Below are 24,663 nucleotides of genomic sequence, written 5' to 3' on the forward strand. Positions count from 1 at the left end.
TAATCTTAAGGTGTTTGAGGCTCACATTTCGTATTAGTCTTACATTTTATAGAATGACAGTATGGAGACGACTGTTTCAGATAATTAGCATTAAGAATTAAGAGCTGGTAATCAGAGGTGAGCTGCACGCTACATTCATCTTTCTTTAACTTATGCTGGCTTTATTTAATCTGTAATCCAGTTACTTAATAACTTAACAAATTAATAAAGTACATTTACTTAAGTCAAGTATTGTAATTAGATGCAAATTTCAAACACAGCTCTTGCACTTGTCTATTATTATGGTGTCATTTTATATTGACCAGCTTTAGTTAATATTACTTTACAAGTTTTACAGGTTAACATGTTCCACCCTTTTATATTTGAGTTTTAATAGTTGTAATTTATTTCTAATGCTCTTCAGGTTTGGGAAACTTGTTTCAACAAACAATCATTGTGAAAGTAACTGTGACAAACATTTCTCTATATTTTAGAATTGTTTAAACCAAAGCGCTGCTTTTTCATTTGTCCATCCAAATTTAATCCTGCCAGTCCAGGGAATGAACCGGCAAAATAAATACAACTTTTTTTTAATCAGAGTCTTTCACACACAGCTCAAATCTAACTACACATTAAGCTAATTCTCTGTGTGAATGTTAAAGAACTGAAAATGGCATTTGAATCATCAAGAGTCGATTTATTTTCATATTGTAAAATGCAAAGGACATAACAGGATTTGAGAATAAATCCAAGGTTGAGTGCACAAAAATGTTTCACTGCAAGCGATTATGTACAAGAATGAAATCAACAAATACAGAACATAACAGGTACTGCATCAATATTTAGAGTCAACTTTTTAAACCTAATATTGTAGACTGTACTGGATTCATTTGTACTGAAGATCATTTTTTAAACACATCACATTAATAAATTTACATTTTAGTGAACTTTATTTGCTGAATTCAAAATTCACTATTAGTGCATTAAGGACCACTGTATGTTTATTTGTTTTTCATACATTGAAGATTAAACTTTCATCAAGGTAACGTTATAGGGCCTCATAAACAGGCCTGTTAACAAATCAAATAAATCAAATGAACCCCACACGCCCACCTTTACACCCACGCATGCCACCCATAAATACATTGGCTAGTAATTTGATTGTACCATCGTTGTTTAATTAAAATCAGTGCGATATGTGAACTTTCTGAGTCAGTGGTAAATCTGTAAATTGTTTTTCTTTTGATTTTCTTGCAGCACAAACAGTTGCCACAATCATTTGGCAAATTTAATTTTCTCTGTCAAGAACTCTCTGTTCAATAAGTTACACAGAAACAAGATTTTAGGCTGGTTATAAATTAAGATTAATTAAAAAAATAGGGCTGGGTGATATGGACACATTCTTATAAAGATCATTGTGTAACTGTGTTTTTGTTGTTTTTTATTTTAACGTCCTCCTCTTTGCGTCCCAATGCAAGTTGCTTTGACCCCACAATACTTGATTGTAGGTGTAGTTACAGTGTTTTTACTCATATGAAGTTTAAATAATGATAACTGCTGTTAAATGTTTTATGGATAAGTCTCCGTTTTTAGAGACATAAACGTTCATTTTCAGAGAAAGACAACAAAACAGTTGCATAACAATCCAGCCAGGTGATACAGCAGGGGGAAGTGCACAGTACAGCCAGAGAAAAATGAGTAATAACATGAGTGATGAAGAATATTTATACACTTTGTTCATCACAGTTAATGTAACTCACCCAGCCCTAGTTTTACTAAACCCCATGATCATTTGGGACTGATCACCTTCACCAGTATCAGTCTGTCAAACAACACTGCTTTATGCTGGAATTATGCATCTACGCATACAAGATACAATGGATTTGAAAGCTAAAATTCATCAACACTATGCGTGCTACAGAAGCGAAGCCAAAAACACTTACTATCAGTTTAAATAAAATCAAATATGAAGCCATTTCTCAGAACACACATGAGTTTAAATACATGAGTTACACAATTCTCTTGTTTGTTTTTTTTTTCCTTTTTCTTTTTTTGAAACCTTCAGTAGGGAATAACGAAAGTGCTCTGGTCAAACCTGTAAAAAAATAATTTATACACACCCCCACAAAATTGTCACAAAATTGTCGACAACTGTTTTGCTTATTGATGGTCCTCCCCCCAATCACCCTGCTGGTCCTCACCCTCACTGCCCCCCGCTTGGATTAGTTGTCATTTGTTAAAGGGAAGGCAGGCAGGTAGTATGACGGTGGAACAGGCTGGGCCCGCTAAAGGCTCTGCCACTTCTCCCTCCAACTCTGTCCATGTTCCTTTCTCTGGGCTGTAGCAGATGGTAGAAGACTTGTACGCCCCCTGAGAAAATCCAAAAAACAAAACACAAAAAACAATTAATTCTCTTTGTTGTCTTGTCTTTTTGTCATATTTGGGTTTCTTACATTGGAATAAAAAGTCTGTGTTTTATAAAAATGTAAACTAAAAACAACAGGCACATGGGCAAAATGACTTTTGTTGACTTTTTTTATTTTTTTTTTTTTACTTTTTTTGGTCATCATATTCCACACAAACATAAAAAACAACTAATCCTAATAATATAGTCTGATCATTGTCTCAAAACTATTAAAAACACATAAATGGGCCACACTGATGCAGTGGAATAGAAATGTCTTCATAATGACGGGATTTGAACATGGGTACTCTTGTCTGTTACATACAGAAACATGCACGAGTGCATTAAGACAAGAAATCCACTATTTATTCACACTACTAACTAACATTTACTTTAGATTTATCAGAAATACAGAGTAGATATTGTTTATGCTGTGTACGACTGTCATAGCTGTTTTTAATGGAGTCTACATAGGCGTACAGATGCTCATTTTCAGCAAACATTAGTCCTGTGTTCCAGTGCACTGTGTGTCTGCTAATGCAATTTTATCAATTTAAACAGCTAATTGATCATTATATAATGTTTTCGCAATTATGTGAGAACATGCATGCGTTCAGGCAAATCAAGGAAATCTCTAAGTGACCCAAAACTTTTTAAACAGTAGTGTGTATATATATGTCATCATAAAGAAATGGACTAAACAACAAGTTCTCCTACCATACAGGCTGTTTGCCCCTGCCTTCTAATACAACTCTTGAATTATCTCCCAAGGCTAGTGCTTTCTCAGTTCATCTATCAGTTCTATCCTGACCTTCTCCCTACACAGACTGTGTCGCTTTATAATGTGACCTAACATCCACCTTTGCTCCCTTTATAATTACAGCCACTCAAGAGTTTTGTCGCTTTAACATTAACATGTTTTGGGATGAGTCTAATCCTGTCTCACATAACTGTTGGCTAACCCTCAACAATAAAACATAAATATAGGTCATACTAACCCGTTGCTTGTCCTTTTTTATGACTGTCTCAGGCTAAAACAATGAGTGTGTTGAATTATGTCCTAATACCCTGGTTATTATATCCTAGTTTAGTAAGATACTAAAGTGGATACTACTGTGAACATAACAAACAAGATGGCAGGAAATCAACACACCTGCAGGCAACCAATCAGAAACATGGACTCTTATAATAATGTAAAACCTGCATACTTGTCTTTTAATCTAAAATAGTCTTTTCTGATCTGTAAAAATAAACAGTACCATGCTCCAGCTGTAGCCCCCTACAAGGAAGATGCTGTCATCCAACACAGCACATCCTGGGCCACTACGTCCCTCCAGGATGGGTGTCTGCAGGATATTCCACTGGTCAGCTTTGGGGTCATAACACTCAACCAACATTACGTCTAAGTGGGAGAAACCTGTTGGAGAGGGGAAATTATATTAAAATAACGACTTTAGAGTATCAGATGCAGTTAATAAGCTGATGTAGGTTATCTTTAATGTGGAGTTTATTTTACTTTAATGGCACTAAAAACTTATTTTTGCCATCAGTCTCTTACTTTAGAACATTTTCATTAAATCAATCTGAAATCTGGCAAAGAAAAGTTAGTCAGAGTTTGCAAATTTCACTTCATGTACATTTACATTTATCATTACAAATTAGTACCGAAAGACTATTTAAAAAAACACAAGCTCGGCTGTTCATAATTCCCATTCAAATGTCAGCATTTGATTTTGTTGATGAAATGGGAAAAATAAATAAAACACAACCAATAACCATAATTCAGCTGTTTGCTCAGTTTTTTTCATGTTGCACCTTGAATGATGAAGTGTAAAAAAGACTCGTGCAGTATAATGAAGGTCAGCACTGCCTGCAGCATCTCTTTCACAGTTTCAAAACAAAACGTATCAATCTTCATTTCCTGAAAGCCTCCAGTACTCACCCTTCAAATGGTTTCCACCAATAGCATATAAGCGGTCGTTCATTCCAGCCAGGACATGAATGGCACGCTTTGTGTTCATATCTTGTTTCCTGGCCCACACATCCATTATAGGGTCATAACAGTAGAGCCAGGACACATACTCGCCATTGTGTACTCCTCCTGCAAAAGGTAAACACAGCAATATGCCTTTAACACTGTGTTAAAATACAGTATATATAATACAGTATACATATGGAGTAGAAACAAACAAACATCTAATCAAATCAGCAAATACACTGATTCATTACAGGGGTTCCCTTGTTTAAAAAAAATAATGTAAAACCAAGTTTACTATATAAATTATTAATTATAGATTATATTCTTTAAATTTACTGTATAGTTACACTGTTCAACCACATGTGCTAATGAAAAACATCGTGGCTCTTTTTTAGTTTGGTGTCTTTGCTGGTTCATTATTTTTTCATACGAACAGATTGTACTGCATCAGGATTAATGACAGCTTCATCAACCAGCTCTATTGTTATTGTTACCATTGTTCGCTTCTTTTTGTTGTCTTTTCTGCTTATTGTAATGACTGGCATGGTGCATAATACCGTACGTCATAATGTTCACCAGTGATTCAGCCAGCTTTCTGGAAGGGGAGATTTTGGTTGGTGTGCGTCTTTGATTGGTGTTCTTTATAGCAGTGGTGGAAGGTGACATTTACTAAAGTAAAAGTACCAATAATACAATACGAACATACAAGTGAAAGGACTTCAATTATCAGCACTAGGTATTAGTGTTCATCATGCAGTTAAAATACTCCTATTGTGTTTATTATTGAGTTTATACTGCTTTGTGGAGTTGTACTGAAATGCATTGTATTATAAGAGGTGTTGCTAATGTTTGGCCACTCTATATACATATATGTATATATGAGGGTATCAGAAAACACGTTAGACAAACATTAAAAACACCTTGATATAAAACATATTAGTATAACTCCACCTTTCTGACAGTTTCAACTAAAACTGAGAAATGTTAACCTTGTAAAAGTAGATTTATTTTTTATATTATAAATGTTAATAAATTAATTTCTAGGAGGCACTTTAATGTTGTATGGGCTCATAGTGAAGCCTAATTCAACTATTATACTGTTGGATAATTTAATCTATAACGGTATATTATATTTTATAAACAGATCACATTTCATATGTTAAATCTTTAGCTGCAAGAGACAGACAACTGTTAAATACAGTAACTGTGTACAGTAAATACAGTAGAATTCAAAGTATAGTACAATATCTCACACTAAACTGTAGTATATTAGAAGTATAAAGTGGCCAAAATGGAAAAAAGTAAAACTACCTTAGGTTTGTACTCAGTCACATGTATTTATATACTGTTTGTGTTTAGAGTCAATGGTAAATGTTGCTCTATTCAGACTGAACAACAGAAATTTCATTTTTTGTATTTTGTCATAATAAAGATACTAGACTTAAACTGTCATCTCGTTATAGTGTAGTTATATGTAACTCAAACCATTTACTTGGTTATGCATCTATCTGTCAGGCTGTGAAGCGCACACCAGGTTCCATTTTCAAAAAGACAAGACAATAAGTGTGACTGAGTGACAGGTTCTCTCCTGACCTGATATGTAGATCTTGCCGTTGTGTACTGCTCCTGCATGGGCAGCCAGAGGCTGCGGCAGAGACGACACGTAGTTCCACTCGTTGGTCTCCAGGTTGTAGGACTCCACGCTGGAGAGGTAACCCGACTCGTTCCTACCACCAATCACGTAAAGGTGCTTATCCAGGCGGCAGGCAAAGAAACTGGCTCTCCTGAGGAGGATGTGTCAACCAGACAACATCATTAAACCATCGATGGCATGATTCATTGTAGGATTTTTCACAGGACCTGCAGTATAGATCTACACTTCTAACATGTTTACAATGATCTCTGAGCACCTATTTTAAGGATGGGGCAATGTTTGTACTATGTTTGCATTAGACAATAAAGGTAAATTAACCTTTAATACAGTAAGTTCTGGATGGAAAATAATGGAAATGCTAGTCAAAAATAAATATATAATTTTATAGATTTACAGAAGATACTGATGTTTGTGGAGTTTTGCACAAAACTCTTTGCAAAAACATGGGTTCGTGTATATTTAAACAAAACCCATTTTGATAACCCATTAGCAATCATTGTAACATATTAAATATAAAGAAATCTAAATCAGGGCATGAATAAGCAATTACATATTCCAATGCAAAAAATGCACTCACCTTTCCTGCATAGGGGGCAACTGTATCCAACTGTTGAACCTGGGATCGTAGCGGCTGACAAAATTAGTGCTGTGTTTTCCTGCTCAACGAACAAAAAAAAAAAAAAAAAAAAAAGAAAGAAAGAAATATAAATTATTATTCAAAAGACTTATAATAGTTTCATTACAGTACAACACAGTTTAGACGCACTCATGCCAAAGTATTTGTTACATACCAGTAAAATGCACAAGGCTCTGCAAGAGTTCATTTAAAAATAAGCATATTATCTGAAAATCACCACCCACACATGATAATTTTAAGTGTTAACGTGCTGCTTTTCACCACTACTAACAAGTGTTGACTGAAGATTTTTTTTCAGTCATACAGTACAGCGATCTGGCTTTGGAGGACAATCTGTTCACATCGACTTAAATAATCACTAATGATGTCAATTGGTACTTACCGTCAGTACCAGATAAACACCATCAATTTCTCTAAATGCTACTGTACTACTGAATAATCATGACACTTTGTGGAACAAGATCAGAAAAGACGGTTTAACATTTTTTGGTCATTTACAGTCAATTTCTTACTATGGTCACATGTTGACGCCATTTGTCAAAAAAGCATTCTTAACACAAATATTTCAGCGTTAGTAACAGTTAGTTTTTGTGTGCCAGTTATTGATAAGTGTTGATTAAAGTGTTGTTTGTCTACTCAGAGCTGATCTGGCTCTAGGATGAGTGTTTGAAAGTATCTGAAAGTGTTACATGAACTCTGAGGGGCTTCAACATGCATTAACTCTGGCTTTCTCTGTATGATGTGATGCATTTACTGAAAAGCATGGCATTCGTTCAGTGGTGTTACTGTACCATTGGGATTCCACTGGTCCTCTCCACCCAGCAGTAGAAGAAAGTTCTCCACCTCCACCACGCAGTGATGGGCGCTGTTGTAAGGCATTACTAGACGAGACACAAAATCCAATAGTGGTCAACTACAGAAACGTGACACTGTATTGGGTCAGTGACGAGCAAATAATAATAAGAATAATAATAACTACTTAATTTATGAATTGATTTAAGGATAAAGGAAGTTTTAAATAAATAAATAAAGAATGGACAATCCTTTTCCTAGCCCTAGTGTCAAAATGAAGTATATTAAGCATATAAGTTAACAGATATATAATGCTTGACTTAAATATATGTTAACACATTTCAGCATATTGACTACAGCTTTATCTCATAAAGATAAAGCAGTAGTAAAAATTGTACGCTGATAACATTTTTCCAAAAGGCAACAAAAGCACTTTTATTTTTTTTGTTGGCAATAAAAAAACATTACATGGTCAGGCATTACGAAACTACACCTGACAATAAAACAGTTTGCCTGAGTCTATTAGAAAGGGAGTCAGAAAATATATCAGAAAAAACATCAGAGGGAAACTTTCCCCTCTGATGACTTTCACCGATTCAACTGTTTTTGTCTATGTACAAATGTGTTTTGTGGCTGTAGGTTGGTGCTTGATATTCATCCATCATTCTTTTCTACAATGTGTTTTAAAATGACTTTACTTTTGGGGTTTTTGTTGTTTACGTGGCCTTTCTGATTTGGTTGTTGTGCATTTGATTGTAAAGAATTCAAGTGCCTTGAACTCATTTGCTATCATGTCTTCTGTCACATTCAGTAAGTTATTTTGTTTCTATTGTATTTGAATACTCTGAGGCTTTTAGCTTAAACTGCACTGATGTCATCATAGCATCATGTCTGTGCACAGCTTGTTTAGGTTTTCAAAGTTAACGAGCAACACAGAATATATCTGTAGCTGTTTTATGAATCAGTTTTAGTGGTGCCTCAAAAATAATCCTCCAACAAACCCTGATGACAGGTCTATCTATGAATAATGAGGTCAATATTTATAGACCGTCTACAAAATGTTATCTTAAGGTTACCTTCTTCATAACCAATATTTGTGCTAGTGGTGATCTCATCCGGTGACTATTTCTATTTTGTCATGCTGAGTGTGCCATTGTTTGACAGGGGGTGCTCACAGTACGTATTAATGTCAAGACTGATTTAATTTTCAGTGTACGCATACCAACAGGCTGAAGTGCTTATTGCAATGACACAGCCAAACATCTATTCCACATTTCTCAGTGTGAGTCAGTGTTATGTGACGTATTTGTCTTTCTCGTGCTTTTGTTTCATAACCTTCCAATCTTCCATCTACAGTGATTTCTTGTGGGAAATCAATCCTGATGGCTCTTAAACTCCAAACTCTAAAATCTATCTAACTATCTATCTATCTATCTATCTATCTATCTATCTATCTATCTATCTAATAATAACACGCAAAAGAATCTGATCGTTCATATCTTTATTGAGAACAACCATAAAATCCTCATAGTGCTAGAGGAAAATGTATGTGAACCCCCCACCCCCCCCCCCACCAGCCTCCTTTGCAGCAATAAACTCAACCAGGCGCTTCCTGTAGCTGAGACCTGCACATCGTTCAGCAGGAATTTCAGCCCATTGTTGCAGGTAGAACTGCTTGAGTGCTGTGGTATTCTTTGGACATCTTGAGTGTGGCTTACTTTAAATAATTCTATAGCATCTTTATTGGGTTGAGGTCTGGGCTCAGACTTGTCCACTCCTTAAGGCAGATTTTGTTTTTCTGAAACCATTCTGTTGTGGACTCTGGTGTTTTGGGTCATTGTCTTGTTGCATCAACCAACTTCTACATAGTTAGAGTTAGTAGTAGAGTTTTAGCTGACATACAGATATTATCACATTATCCTAAAGACTGATACACTTGGGATTTCCTCTTCCCCACAATCACTGCAAGCTGACCAGGCCCTGATGCAGCAAAGCAGGCCCATAAGATTGATTCCTTCACCCTACTTTACAACTGGGATGATGTTTTCATGATGATATGCTGTGACTTTTTTACACCAGATGTAGTACTGTGTTTTTTTCCAAATAGTTCAACAGTTTCATCAGTCCACAAAACATTTTGCCAATACAACTGTGCAGTGTCAATGTGCTCTTTGGCAAACTTCAGGTGTGCAGCAATTTTTTAGTAAACAGCAGCCTTCTTCGTGGTGACCTGCCATAGACACCTTGCTAGTTCAATGTTTTACGTATTATAGACTCATAAATGCAAATGTAAGCCAGTTCCAATGATGCCTTTAAATACAGCTGTCTCTAGGGGTTGTTTCTTTACCTCATTAATAAGTGTTTGTTGTGCTCTTGGGGTCATTTTGACTGGCCACCCACTTCTTGTAGCCACAGTCTCAAAGTGTCTTCAATTGTAGAATGTTTGCCTAACTGTAGACTGGTAAATTTCTAAAGTCTTTGAAATCACTTTGTAACCCTTTCCATCTTGATGTAAATCATTAATTCTTGACCGTAGATTCTCTGAAAGCTCCTTTTGGCCAGGCATGGCTCACCTGAGCGGATTCTTCTTGTGCGGAGCAATCTTAAAAGGTTTGAGTGTTTTTTCTGGTCCACAACTACAAACAAATTTTCTTAACAAGACTCCAGGTATACTAGCACTTGACTGCAGTTTGCTGTCTTGAGGTCATTATTCCAAGGTTTCACATACTTCTTCCACAAGCAACATGAGGTTTTTATGGTTGTTCTCAATAATAACAAGAAAGATCAGAATTTTTGTGTGTTATTATTTCAGGCACATTTTATTTGTTATAATGTGCCTGTTTGTTAATACTCTTGACTTAGATGAAGATCAGATAACGTGGTCTCATGTGGTAACAAATAAAGTGTATCTAGCCCATGACAGATTAGGTACATTCAAAATATAAACCTTAATGTATCATACTCATTACATATTAGCACAAGCTAGCATTGATAGCTACAAATCCCCAGCTGCCACAGGGTGCCTCTTGAAGGGTCCTCCCTTGTGTATGTTTTTATGCTTCCCTCTTTTGCTTCATTTTTTTCTCTGAAGTGACCCCATTGAGATGTAGAGAAATGGTCTTAGGTGACAGTCATAATGAACATGATCGTGTTCACTCAATAAATCTCAGGCCCGGTGCTTTTTGAGCACAAATCAGTGAAATGTTAAAGCCCACCTGTCTGTCTCCATCAGTCATTTCCACTGTCACCTCCCCATTGCCTGATGGATCACAGTTGCTGCAAAATTAGACAGCCTTGAATCTCATTTCTTTCCAATTGGCCTCTCCCTGCAATCTCACTCTGGCTGGCTGACATGTGCCAGTACTCTCTATGAGAGAGTAGTCTCAGATAGGAACTAATACTACATACTCTAAACACTGCTTTATCTCAAACGAGGGGATTAGGTTGCATGCCTCCAGTGCACCTCAAAGACGAGTGCCATATGACTGCCAAATTCCCTTACATGCTATTTACATTATCATTCAGTCAGCAGTATATAGGACATGGATGGGTGCCTTTTTATTTGATGTCTAGCGACTTGTGCTGAAAATCATCTCATATGCCGTGTGAAAAGAAGATTATTACTTTACAGTATGTCATAGGCTACAGTATGAGGAGTACTGTGGGGGGACTTGGGACATTTGCTTTGCCTCTACAGGTGCAACAGATACAGGTGAACAGTCGGATAAGTACCAGAATTGATACCGCTGTAACAGACTTGCACAGTTAAAAATTAAAACATATTAATTTACTTACGGTGAATTATGAACTGAGGAAAATTTAAATTAATATACCTATTAATATAGGATATACCTATCCTTTCCCTTATATATTCCACTAGCCCCATGGGTGATCAGACATAGTAAGGCAGGATGAGCACATCCTCCATGAGATGGACGCCATCACTCCAATCTACAATGAGCTCTAGGGATCACTAGAGGGAGTCAGAAACCTCTGCATAGAGGCACAGTTGGGGTCGGTTGAATGACTCCACAGCTAATGCACCACTGCTGCTCAAGCTCTGACATGCCTTTAACGCTATTACAATTGCATCCCACTGAGCTGAATTCCTTTGTTCTAGGCCATACTGTGTGGGTTTTCATGAGGTCCATTTCCAAGTGTGAGTGTGAGTTTAAATATGTGATTGGTTTAAAGAATAATAAAAGAATAGTCCAGCATTGTGGCTGAGTCTCCGTCTGCCTTTGTCATGTGTTCGTCCACGCTGCAGTGGGTACACTAGATGGCAAACTTTACACTAGAATCACAGAGCAGCAGATATATCTGACACAACGAGAGGGATCAGATTCTTCCCAAATTGTGTTGATGAATGTCTTAATCAAAGGCTGTCCCTCTCAGGTTTCGCCTCATTGAAAAGTTATGATTGAATGTTAATAATCTTCTATTCCACAACCATTGTGTGGAGGCTACATCAGATGGTCACTGATGTGTTAAGGGGATGATTTTGCAGTTTTGTCCTTCCACTTGGCCACGGACCATTTGAGTGTTAACTTTTTAGTTTTGAGTGATGGAAATCCCTATTGACCTTTTGCTTGTTGCAGTTAATACCCAGGAGTGTGAATTTAATGAGAAAATGACAATATAAACACCAGTGAGCTTCAGGCTGTTGTGTATGTGTGCCTCCTTTAGTAAAATGCACCCTGATATGAGATTTGGACAAACATCTAAAGAACAACTAAAAAAACACAACACAACAACACAAAAATTGCATCAGATCAATTAAAAACATGTGCCATACAGTAAGAATGCAAACTGCAAAGGGACCCACTAACTAAAAGAAAAAAACAGACCCACTGTATGGCTAATATGTACAAATAAAGATGCTGCTGAGATATGGCTCCAACCTCAACAGAAGGACAACTTGATATGTCTGGCAATGGTGATGCAAAGGACAAATATGGGCTCCCATTAGCTTTTGTTTGACCTTTGCAATATGGCAACAATATAGTGTTGTGCCTTAAAGGTCAGACAAGACAAAGAGAAAAAAGAGAAGGAACACTTTGCAGAGATGAGCACTATAGGGATGTGTTTGTAAATTCACAAAGGCTTCACATTAGGTTCTCTATGGACTCTACATTTTTTTCAATAGAAGAGTTTTTTGTGGAATTATGACATCTTTGCAATATGATATCATGAAATCAATATCATAAGCCATACCCTGGTTAAATCCCTATTTTCTTTTATTAGTGTTGGTCAATTAAAATCATTTTTTGTTTTGACTATTTTTTATAAATATTACATTGTCTTTCTGACCTTATCCTTTGGCATTTGCCTCACCTGATATAAACCCAATATCAATACTGACACCAGGTCAACAGGCTAATTTCATGCCAAGTATTAGTATATATGAGGTAATTTAAGCTTACGTATTGATCAACATGAGAGAATAATCAAGCTACATTTAAAAGCTATTGGGGAAAGATATCATTCATTATTGTTGTATCTCTGCCACAATAGATCATTAGATTCAAGTAAATCTCATCATGCATCCTGCCAGCATATTTCAGCAAAATCAAGGGAAACCGGGCATGAAGCTCCACAGTGCTGTGAAGTCACGCTCTGATTAAAAACTTATATTAAAAGTGATAGTGATACATTATTACCTGAAGGATTTAGGGAACTCCTTCCCTCATTTTCTGTGGAAATTAACCTGTGTTAAAGTCACCTATAGTAACAACTATTTCTCATTAAAAGAGCCACTAACACAGGATGCCTCAGGTAAAGAAAAAAGCTAGCGGAGCCGTTGGTACTCACTTGTGAGGATCTTCCAAGTCTTTTTCTCGTCGTCATAGTACTGGACCAAATTGCTGGGGAGACGATCAGGTCCAGGAGGCAAACCACCCACCAGTAACAGCATTCTCTTATTGGAACGAATTCTGTAATGTCAAAAGTTGTGAGTGTGTGGACAAGTGTTAGGAAACAGAGAACAAACCAGGAATTATTTCCTAAAATAAAACATCTAAAAGCTACATCATAAATATTTTTCACTCTGGAAATGCTCAGTGTATGAATAAATTAATCCATGAATGCAATAAAGAATAAATGCATGGTTAAATGAATAACTACTCAACTTGAAACTACTAATCATTCAATATGGAACCACGTTTATTATAATTAACAAAAAAATAGCTCAACAGCGCACCTATTCTTTTGATGTGTTATTGAATGGTTATTGTACTCTAAAGATATCTTTTCAATTAGCTGTGAAGCAAGGACAATCCTGCAGGGTGCCATGCTGGAGGCTAAAAGCACAATTGAGTACATAAACCTGCCTATACAATGTCTCCATTTCATTGGCTACAGTGATTCATGTGACATCTGTGAGCCAGTTGTGAGAAATTTCCTGCTGTTTATATGTGATATATAACCTTAAAGCTGCACACTTTACTGTACATTAATGGCCATTATCTGGATCCTAATGGATTTCAACACAAATCTACCAATTAATCACAATATGCAGTAAAAAGATTAAGAGTAGCTGGCCTTTATATTCGCATCTTTTTTCCTTTTTTCATATTTTACTTTTTTATGCTTGAGTAAATTACCATCATCTTGGTACATTCTTCCTGCTTCTGCCCCACTCTGAAGTGTTTTGGGGTTATTCATATGCAAATGAGCCCCTGGACATAGATAATGGTGATTAATTGAGAGGAGAGAAACAGTGGCATGTGAAACTAATTACGAGGATTCCTGATTCCTTGCTCATTTAAGTCTGTATGTGGGAATAGATATGTTACTAGGATAATTGTTAGAAATATAGGCTACTTTCAGATTTTGTGTCTAAATTTTGAGTTTCTAGTTGAGGGACATTATCTAATGCCATGGCTTCATTTTTCCTCAACTAGCATATATACAGAAATTTAAAAACTTAATGGTGCAATAATTAAAGGATTTTAGCCTTGTGTTGCTTTACTACAGATAGCTCTCTAAATGAAACATGACAACAACACTGTCAATCAATCAACTTACTGACAGTGCCTGTCTGCTTCTTAGCTCTTTAAAGTCCTGATAAAGACAAACATGGAAATAAGCTGCTTGGGCCATTTCAGTGTGAGTGAGACATGTGCATCTAACCCAAATAAACTGCACTGACCCGTTGTCCTTTATTGAAAATGCATGACACATTTCCTAATGTAAAGCACGCACCACATCAGACCTGTTACGTAATAACCATGTAATCTTGGTAACAATTTAATTATAGTATTTCAAATTGTATTCATGAGAGTTGCTACAAATCAAATGCATAACCTTTATCTAGTTTGCTGCATCTTGTCTACACTGATTAGAGAGCAATTACACAGCTGTGTGAGGAAATAAAGTGTTGTTGTTTTCTTCACTAAAACATAAGCTAACCTTGTAATTATGGTTATATTGTAGCATTGAGTAGATCAACACCCTGACAGCTGACATTATTTTACAGAAAAAACCCACAATCTTCATTAACTGGGCCACAACCTCACACCTCTGACTGACCACACATACAGACTAGAAAGCAGAGTGACCAATACTGGAGTTTGCAAGTAATTCTTGAGTCTGCAAATAAATCTAATTCAACAAGTGGGAGTCATTTAGACACCATTCGTTCTCCCTCCAATAGCCCACTGCTGTGTGTATCTTTGTGTAGGCATGAGAGTGTGTGTGTGTCAGCTCATGTCTGAGTGTTTCCGTTTGCATCTGTATCTGTTTGTCTGTTTCTTTCTCACCTGCTGGCCATGGTTTGCCTGCAGTGCTGCCTAAATGGCATCAGGTGGTAGTTCATGGCATCCAGGAGTAGTTTCTGGCACACAGGGTCACTCCTCATGAAGTCAACGGACTGCACCCTCTCCACCAGCTCTGGGGCAGGTATGAGGGCAAATCGCAGCCTCTTCATGAGGTCCGGTGCATAGTGCATGCGAGTCTCCCGGTCATGCTCCAGCCAGAGGACCGACATTTGGAAGAGAGCCAGCTCTGACTCTACCGGGGGTGGCAGAGCATCTAGCATGGCACACATCTCCTCAAAGTTCAGCAGCAGCACATCCTCCACCAGGTACTTGTTGGCCAGCTTCTTGGTCTCATCCAGTCCGTGGAGTGCAGCAATCTTGCAGATCTGCTTGTAGTTCTGCACAGAGATCTGGTCATTGAGGAACTGCACACTGAGCTTAGTAATCTGGGGAATATTGAGGATCTTGCTGACTGACAGCACCTCTTCCACTGTGTCCAGGGAAAGAGTCACATTGGCAGTGTACAGGTACTCCAACACTAATCGTAGTCCAATGGAAGAGCAGCCCTGGAGTACCAGGTTATTGATGGGCCTGGCATTGGGGGTCATCAGCTTGTCATCGGGAGATGATGAGGGGGTCCCACTGCTTCCCTGGTCCCCTTTGCTTCCCTCATTGTTGATTACATTGTGAGATGAGAAGAGAGATCTGAAATACTGGGAGCAGGATGCCAGCACAGCTTTGTGGCAGTGGAACTGCTGTCCCTGGGCTGTGAGAGTTACATCACAGAAAAGCTGTTTTCTCCATAGGAGATTGAGCCCATGCAGGAGGGTGTCACTGTGTGTTGGGTCAAAGGTGGATGTTCTATCACCCGATCTGGACATGACTTCCTGACTGTGAACGCCACCTAGGCAACAAATAAACCATGCAAGCCATTTAACTACGGTCATTTATTTGTACAATAGGCGCAGCTTATACGTGCTATCAGTGAAACATTAAAACATAAAGCCATTTCTGGAAGTTATCTAACAGTTTGGTCGTTCATCCAGCGGGGAATAACCATCATGCCAAGCCAGGCGGCCAGAATCTACATCCAATACGGCTTCAGACGCGTTCAACTTTGAGCTCTGGTCGTAAAGCAACAAACAAAAACGCAGTAGTTCCCACAGCGTGCGAGTCTTATTCATTCCTAAGTCGAGAATAACATTTAACAGGAGGCGGAAGATTGAAGGGCGACGCCAAAACAAAACAAGGATGCTGCGGCGCTTTCTCCCCGTAGCGCGGCTGAAGTTGTCGGATAAGGAAAAGGAGACCACCGCTACGGTGGACGGAGAACATGCAGCATTCACTTATCGCTTCTCCCATCTTGCTGCACACCCCCACAATGAGGACATTACACATCGCACAGATTTACGGACTCATACAAAAGCAATTAGTTTGTCTCCGAGCCGTCAGCAGCGGTACGGGTGCGTTTCGCTTTTAGCCTCCCTGAGTTCCACGGGCGTGAGTATCGACAAATGTTCTCTGAATCGCAGCTTTCGGCAAAAGTTAAACGCAATATGCATTGCTGCTGTTTGTTAGGCAGCAAAACAAGATATTGCTGTGCTCGTAATGTGTGCAAACTTGACACAAGCGTGCTGTAACGTTGTCGCCAGATTCACTAAAAGCGCCTGTCACAACTAAATGATGTGAGCAGCTACTGTAGCCTGAGAAGGAGCCAAACTTACCTGACTTCAGCTCTTCACAAAAAAGAAAGTAACCTTCAGGTTCCCAATAATCTCACTTGAATTTTCCTTTGTTCTCCTTTTAAGAAATGTCCTTTCCTTTAGAGACTATGGTCGGTGGTGTCTCAAATAACCATTGAGTCCAACTCATAAAGTCACTATTTCAGGTTATTTGTTGACGTTGATCATTTGTTCTTCTGAATTAACAAGAAGTGTGTGAGTGTGTGAGAGGGAGCTGTGCTTTCTGCAAGAGAAGAAGAAGAAGAAATATACGTGTGACAAATTATGCTACCAAGAAACAACACATCATTATCCTTGGGCCTGGGGCTCAGTGAGTCGTAACGAGAGTAATAGGAAATCCACGGTTGGGGAGAGAAACGGTCGTGCATGGCCGGTGGAGAGAGACCATGCAGGGGTATGGATGCTGGAGAGACTCGCAAAATTATGGCTCAAGGCTATTGTAAAAACTGTCGAGCGTAAATGACTGCGATTTCAAACATCTATGGAAGAAAGAAAAGAGAAAGGGGGAGAAAAACCGAGTCTTTCCCTCGCTGTTATAGAGGGAACCGTCAAGTTTTAGTGCGCATTGCTAATTAGTCAATTTCTCTCTGCCTTCACAGCCCGACGACTTTGCTGCTGAGCTGAAACTGCTAATTTCTGGGACCAGCCTTTTTTTGGCTGTGAACTGGATGGATGAATGGCTTGTCTCGCACAAATGACAAAAAGCCCCTGCCTTAATCTCCATCGCCAAAATAACCCCTCATTTCATTCTGCTCCTGCTAGTCCTTCAAAAGAAGGTGCTCTACACAAACTCAAGTTTTGTATCTGTGTCATAAATACAACATACAGCATAATGTCCGCAATATGTTGAATTAAAACACAACCCCCCCCCTCTTCACCCACCCCCTTTAATTTCAGTGTAAGAAAGCATCAGGCCACATAAACCGTGAAACACAGCACATGTCCAAAGTGATATAAAGTTATAAAGGCAACATGCACAGGAGAAAGGTCTACCATAACACACTGTGGAGCAGTTCATTGTTTCACAACCTGAAGGCCTAGCTACAGGCCTGAAAACACAAAGGGTTGAAACCTAATACAGCATCCATCAGTACACAGTGGTGTGTTGTATGTGAAAGTCCTGGGTGCATATTTAGATTCTTTACGCCCGAACACTATGAACTCCAAAAAACCCCAAAACCTACATCAAAAAACAACAACTACTTTCATTCTTCCTATGATCTCTAATCAGGTAATGTAATTCTAATCATTAGGAGGCTCACACTGGATGGTCACAGGCTCAAAATGAGCAAACTAATATTCTTGCAAATCCAATCAAAAGGCTGTTATATATGACTTATTAGGACAGAATAAACTGTCAATTAAATAAAGAGCTCAATTAGAGTAAGAAAAAACCCACATACAGGACTCCCGTGGGACCAGAAGTGACAGATTCCTCACAAGTTATGAAATGACAGATAGGGATAAATGGGTTTGTTCATGTACTATGAAATAGAGCAACACCATGCTACCGTTAAAACAATAACAGGACACATATAGGTAGCATTTCTAAGAGATGATACCAGAACATTGATGTTTGAGGGCTTGACAAGGCTGCATATTCCACACTTATAGTCATATTGAACAAATGCCTTTTACATGAACTGTGTGAGATGACTGATTAAATTGTGCACTGCATCTCAAATAAGCACTAGCACTGAGGGAAAACTACTAATACTGTAGTAATCAATGGTTGGAAACTGCTAAGAAAACAGTTTGTATTCTTGTTTACTACTATTACTGTGTTGCCTCATTTTCACAGCCCTTGCTACTGTAAAGCATTACAGTAGTTCATTGTGTTTCACTTTGGAGTCACATACTGTTATCTTTACTAGCACTCAGTTAGCACTACATTACCCAACTCTCGAGCGAGCTGTTCTAATGCAATAAAATGACCATTTGCAACTCTTTCAGCTCCTTCCAGCAACTCAGTCTCCTGAGGCTACTGGTCTTCAGATTGCAGGGCCTTTATGGTTGTAAGTTGTTGCAGTGTGCAGAGGGAAGGAGGGTCATCAGATAAGAGAAGAATTTCTAGACTAATTAAACCCTTTGAGACAAAGAACCACACTACAGTGATTTACAACTCTCTGTACCAGTTAACCCGACTCATATTTATCTGTCATATTACTCAGATACTATATCTACCTCTATGCGTAAAAAGTCTTTACATCGTATTTTTGTCCTTACTATCCTGGAAGCACAAGGGGGGAGGGCACTAAATAACAACACTTTTTAAGAGATTTAAATATCATAGTCTTTTCAAGACAGCAAAGGCTAAAATAAGACACACAAAGCTCCAAGAAACTGACCATATACTATATGGAGTGGCATAATAAGCTCCTTCTTTTACCCTCAGCTGCTAAACAACATCCCTTGTAATGTCTACATCATAGCATGTTTTGTCTTTGTTTACAACTGCAATTTAATGCATATAACAACACATAAAAAAGGGTCTAAACAACACAAACTGTAGACATTACTGTGGCTCTGAATATCTCATTAAGGAATGAACATTTAATCTAATCAGAGCAATGAAACAAAACAAAAGAAGAAGCTCCAAAGTTGTGAATAGCAAAGTCTACCAGGCATAATTCCTTTTGCAAGCTGCTGCAGAGGGGTATGCTAAGATAGAAAGTATTATTTTCCTAAATGGAAGGTGTCAGATGGTCACGGAAATGTGATCGGCTGTTCAAGATCACTGCTTCCCATCTGCAATTTGTGACGTGTGAAAGATTCAGCCCAAATGTGCTCACCAAGCGTAAATCCTCAGCACTTTCTCTTATCATGGAAAAGCAAGATAACCAGCTGTTTACAGATCAGAGAACATATCATATTAATATCATGGAGAGGGTGATATCATCTTGTTTGTAAAATATTTTGTTAACTAAGTGTGGTGTGGTATGGCAACCTATAAAGTGAAAGTTGTAATTTGTGTTTTAGCAAAAGTGTTGTAGTTTAAAGCCTTTTTCTGCTGAAAATACAGAGAGGAGGAACAGAGCAAATGCTCCAGGGAGCCTCTTTAGATTAACAGTGAGAGAAAATTACTGCAAACTGCAGGTTACAGTAAATATTAACTTATAAAGCTTTCAGCACATTTAAACTAGAGATGGCCCACAATTTCAGTTAACTGTGTGTCTTAACACAAACAGGGCTTTGGATTCAACATCTGTCTCCCCGTACATTATCTGATCCTATAAGAGGTCCCAGATATAATGTGATATGAATGCTTTGGATAGGGAGACTGTTACTATACTGTATTTAAGGGGTTCTGATTGGGAGTTCCTAGTCCTGTCAGAGTGCCTGGTTTACTGTTACCTTAACTATCTGTGGAACTGGCTTTATCAGTTTATCATCTCCTACCTTCTACATGAGAGATTCAAATGAGTTAATTTGTACGATAGGTTACATACTTAACATTAAAGTATATAATCAGTTATTGTGCAACGTTTCTATCAATAGTTTTAGTTTATTGAGATTAATATGAATGCATGCAGTCACCTGTTCACTAAAGTAAATTTATTTTTCCATATATAGATATTGGGACTGATTAGCGCATGCTTGTCATCTCAGATCAAACTTAGTCAGACATGATTCATAAAATGTCCATTGTGTAATAAATTGGAAGCACTTATATTTGCCATTCAGGGAGTTGGGAGGCCTGCTGTTTTAAACCCCTAGATCCCCACACATGGCGTAGCCACCACAGATACGGCTCAGAGAGTCAGCCGGCAGCCGGGAGGTGAGCAGAAAGGAACAGGCGGTGTCCCCTCCAGAGTGAGCACAGGAGCGTGTGTGTGTGTGTGTGTGTGTGTGCAGTATGTGTAGGTGTGTGTGTGTGTGTGTGTGTGTATGTGACATTCTCAAATGACAAAAGGATACCAGTTGTGCAGTTCAGGTGGGAGGAGACATGGAGGTGGTATAGAGACTCACCTGAGGGAGACTATGGACTTTTGGGACTGGGGCTGTAGTGGAGACCCGGAGATGTGTAAGGGCCGCAGGAGGCCACTGTGCCGTGGAGGCAGTTTGGGGGCTGCAGGGAGAGGGGGCTGCTGTTGCGCACTCTCCCCAGCGTGATGCATCTACCTTCAGGGTGGCAGCAGGCGTGGAGTGGGGTGCGATGGAGCGAGCACGGGCTCAGTGGCGCGGTCACCTAGGGACGCTGAAGCTGCTGTAGCAGGACTGATAGTTATTCCTTGGGAGAATTTCAAGATGAGCCCCATTGTATTAGCAACCAACTCCAACTAAAACTGTATCAAAGTTCTCAAGCCCTTAAAGAACAAAGTTGGGGTGAAAAATATCTGACACTTATCTGAGATTTGTATTAGCTGAACAAAACTGAACAGAGCGTGAAAATACTATGTATAATCTCCCTTGGACAAATAAAACATAAAATATACTAAACACAGTTCCTTTAATTTAGCATTATAGTTTAAACGGTATGTTTCACTGTGAATCTGAATTACTGTTGTCAGAGTTAAACTTCAATAAATTCCTTTGGCAATGGGAAGCCAACAAATTATTCCATACTGATTTGAAATTCTCAGACATTAAGCTTTTTAATTTCCATGCCATACTTTTGTGTTGCAACTGTTTCAGTCATATCTTTTAGAAATTCTCTGTGTCTAATATGGTCAGCACTCCCAATTATTCACTCCACTGACAAGTGAAACAAATGGGACCAACCAGTGCATTCTGTATTATCTACACCCCTTGGATTCCCTGACAATAATTAATACAATGGCAAGCTGCTGTTACCAGCCCCGATGACATGAGCTCAACAACATAAGCTCTCCCTTTCGAAGAGCTCTTGAGAGGAAATTACATCCAGCAGTGAGGTCACATACATCACGGCCACTAGTAGCCGGGTCATATGATCGTACTGTCTGAGAGCCTAGATCAGATAAAGGTGCTACTGTAGGGTGCTGTTAACATCACCAGGTTATTACTCACATCATTACACCATGAATGTAAGGTGCATGGAATATGTCAAGAATAATATGAATGGAGCCCAGACCATAGAGATATACAGACTTTAACAGCAAAGTCTGTCCCATATATATCAGTAGAGTTCACTAGTTTGTCATGTGGTCTTACTAAGACATCAGTGCTGACTACCTCACTGCCATGGTCACACACCAGTATATAGTGCAACTTCATTTGCTTATAATACAGATAAACAGGGAATGTACACTACTAACATATAACCATGGTTGCTAATACAAAATATAAACAGCATGTACTGTATGTTAATTAGGTTTATATTTTTGCAATACAAACAAACATTACTCTCCTGATAATTTTAAATAAATACAGATACATTTTTGGTTTCAACAGTCAACTGACCTATATGTCCCATTAAAGAGTCATCATGTAATCACACTAACCTGTTATTTTAGTCTACAAGGATATTAACAGGTTTTTTTTAATTATAGAGGAGCACATTCCCCCAACATCCATTAAAGGAATTCCACACTAATTTTAAATCCTCGCAGCAGGCATTGGCATCAACAGAAGAAAAGTGGATGAGTTTCTCTTTAACAGCTGTAATTTGTGTTTTCCAATCACCATGCTGATTTCTGCTCATTATACTCCGGTTTCACACCGGTAAGTGAGCAAAGTTTGGATTGATTGACTCTAATTAACTAAAAATGTTCCAAGCCATGGATTTATTATCATGCTAGCTAGCCACAAATGTCAGAGACTTTCACAAATTATTATCCTGTTAAGATAAATATCTTTGAAATCAAATGAGTGTGGAAACACAAGGAACATGTATTGTTATACTGATGAATTTGTTTGGCATGTTTTCTGCAGAGTTCCACATTAAAGACTCACCTGGGCAAACACACAGTTCCAGTGTATTGTTAAGTCGTACAGTATGACTAAATGACAGATGCTGTAGCTGCCTAAACTTTAAGGGAACATGTTGACTAATAACCTACTGCAGTTCATGAACACTACATTAAATGAGCAGCAGATAATATTTCTAACTAATTAGTTAGAAATAAAGAAAGAAAGAAAATATTCTATATTAACAGATCCCAAATGTAGCAGTGCAGAACAGCCTGGTCCACTCTATGTCTACCTGTTCCCTCTTGTGTGCTCCAAAACTTGGCAGCATCTCCCTCATTGATATTTTAGACACAGTAGCACCTCTTTCCACTCACATTCTTTCCTTGACTCCATCGGCTCCATGGTTCAACTCACCACTTGCACATGAACAAAGACAGGAAGGTTTGAGTGGACACCTCCATCTTCCTGGTTTTAAAAAGATCTCAAAACAGAATTCTGGTTAGCTTCAGAAGAAAGAATGTTGCTCCGATTCACTTGGCTTCACATCAAAGATCAGAGGTGGTCACTCAAGTGAATCCAAACGAAACGAGCCTTTCGTCTGCACGATGGCGCCAGGCTAAAAATGAGAATCATGCTGCCTGTAAATCAGGTTTTCTCAAGATGTCTCTTGCAAAATATGCTTTTATACAATAATCTTCTAAACCCAGTTTCATGTAACAGAATACAACAACAACACAGTGTGATTGTGCCGTATATTCCTCCATGATCACATTGAAACAATCGTCTAACTTGAAAGAATAAATATCTCAGCTGTCAAGTAGGCCCCGTCAGTATTTCCTCAGTCCACCCCCTTCAGAGTAGTAGGATTTAGGTGTGTGCACTTGAGGTACGCCTGCAGATAAATGTGATGACATCTAGTTGTGGCTCACTTTCATTTATTTAGAGGATTGATTAGATGCAACGAGACTAGATAAATGTGTTGGGGAGGCACTTTCTTTTGAGATATAGCCATATAGTCTAAAAAGGATATGAGGTGGACTAAACATTTTTCTCTTCAAGGTGCTTTTGGAGATCTACTGGCATCATGGCTTTGCAATTGGCAAATATGAGGTTCTGCGTTAGAATGGTGCTGTATAGATAGTATGTTTTACTCACAGTATTTATTACTGTATATGGTATAGTGACAGAAAAAAACTACTATATTTTACCTTTGATTATTGATCACGTATATGCTGCTAGAATAGAGAGATCCATTCTATCAGCTAACATACTTTTAACATTAATTAATTTAAGGTTAAATGCTGTGGCCATGTTAAGATACTTCACAGGGCTGTGTTGTTGTTCGTTTGGTTGTTGTGTCCACACTGCCCCCTTCTGTCTCCACTTGTGGGGGAGGCATCTGACAAATTAACATAATAACAGCATCTCTATCAGGCAGACACAGACAGTACAAGACTGTAGCACATATTTCTCAGGAACAGTGTAAAGGCATCAAGCATGAAGCCACCAAAATTACTAAGAATATCTCAGCATGTGTACTGACATGACCATTACTAATTACCTGTTTTTTAATGATAATTTAAATATTTAGCAAGTCTGGTCATATTAGAAATAAAAGTATTGTTTCTGCAGAAACATTTTGCTTAACTTTTAAAATCTAAATCGTATACAACACTAGTGTTTGCTCTATTAGTATGACATTGTTGAAACATGATGAAACAAAAATCAATTTTCTACAAGTACTAAATGTGATTCAGTTAAGATTCCAAATTGAAAACAGTGTTTCCCCAGGGTTCTTTAGAAAGCCAGTGGATAGTGCGCACACAACATCCTTTTGTGCACACTATTTACCCCTGGATTGCTTCAGGCTAATGTCTCAATAATTTTC

General features: G+C 38.3%; 1 protein-coding gene across 2 annotated transcripts; it reads right to left on the reverse strand.

Moving 5' to 3' along the window:
* Positions 1-715: 715 nt before the first annotated feature.
* klhl14 (kelch-like family member 14) lies at positions 716-17,119 on the reverse strand. Of its 2 annotated transcripts, XM_026374978.1 has the most exons (9): positions 16,926-17,119; positions 15,205-16,105; positions 13,256-13,377; positions 7,444-7,533; positions 6,593-6,671; positions 5,955-6,145; positions 4,326-4,484; positions 3,643-3,800; positions 716-2,349 (listed from the first exon to the last, which is right to left on the reverse strand). In XM_026374978.1, exons 2-9 carry the CDS (start codon positions 16,080-16,082, stop codon positions 2,209-2,211), a joined length of 1,818 nt encoding a protein of 605 aa, XP_026230763.1. In that variant the 5' UTR covers positions 16,083-16,105; positions 16,926-17,119; the 3' UTR covers positions 716-2,208. The 2 variants fall into 2 exon arrangements, with proteins under 2 accessions (XP_026230763.1, XP_026230762.1); XM_026374977.1 differs by lacking the exon at positions 16,926-17,119 and having other exon boundaries at positions 15,205-16,171.
* Between the last annotated feature and the right edge of the window lie 7,544 nt (positions 17,120-24,663).

This window comes from Anabas testudineus, chromosome 17 (assembly GCF_900324465.2).
Source record: "Anabas testudineus chromosome 17, fAnaTes1.2, whole genome shotgun sequence".
Classification (NCBI taxonomy): domain Eukaryota; kingdom Metazoa; phylum Chordata; class Actinopteri; order Anabantiformes; family Anabantidae; genus Anabas; species Anabas testudineus.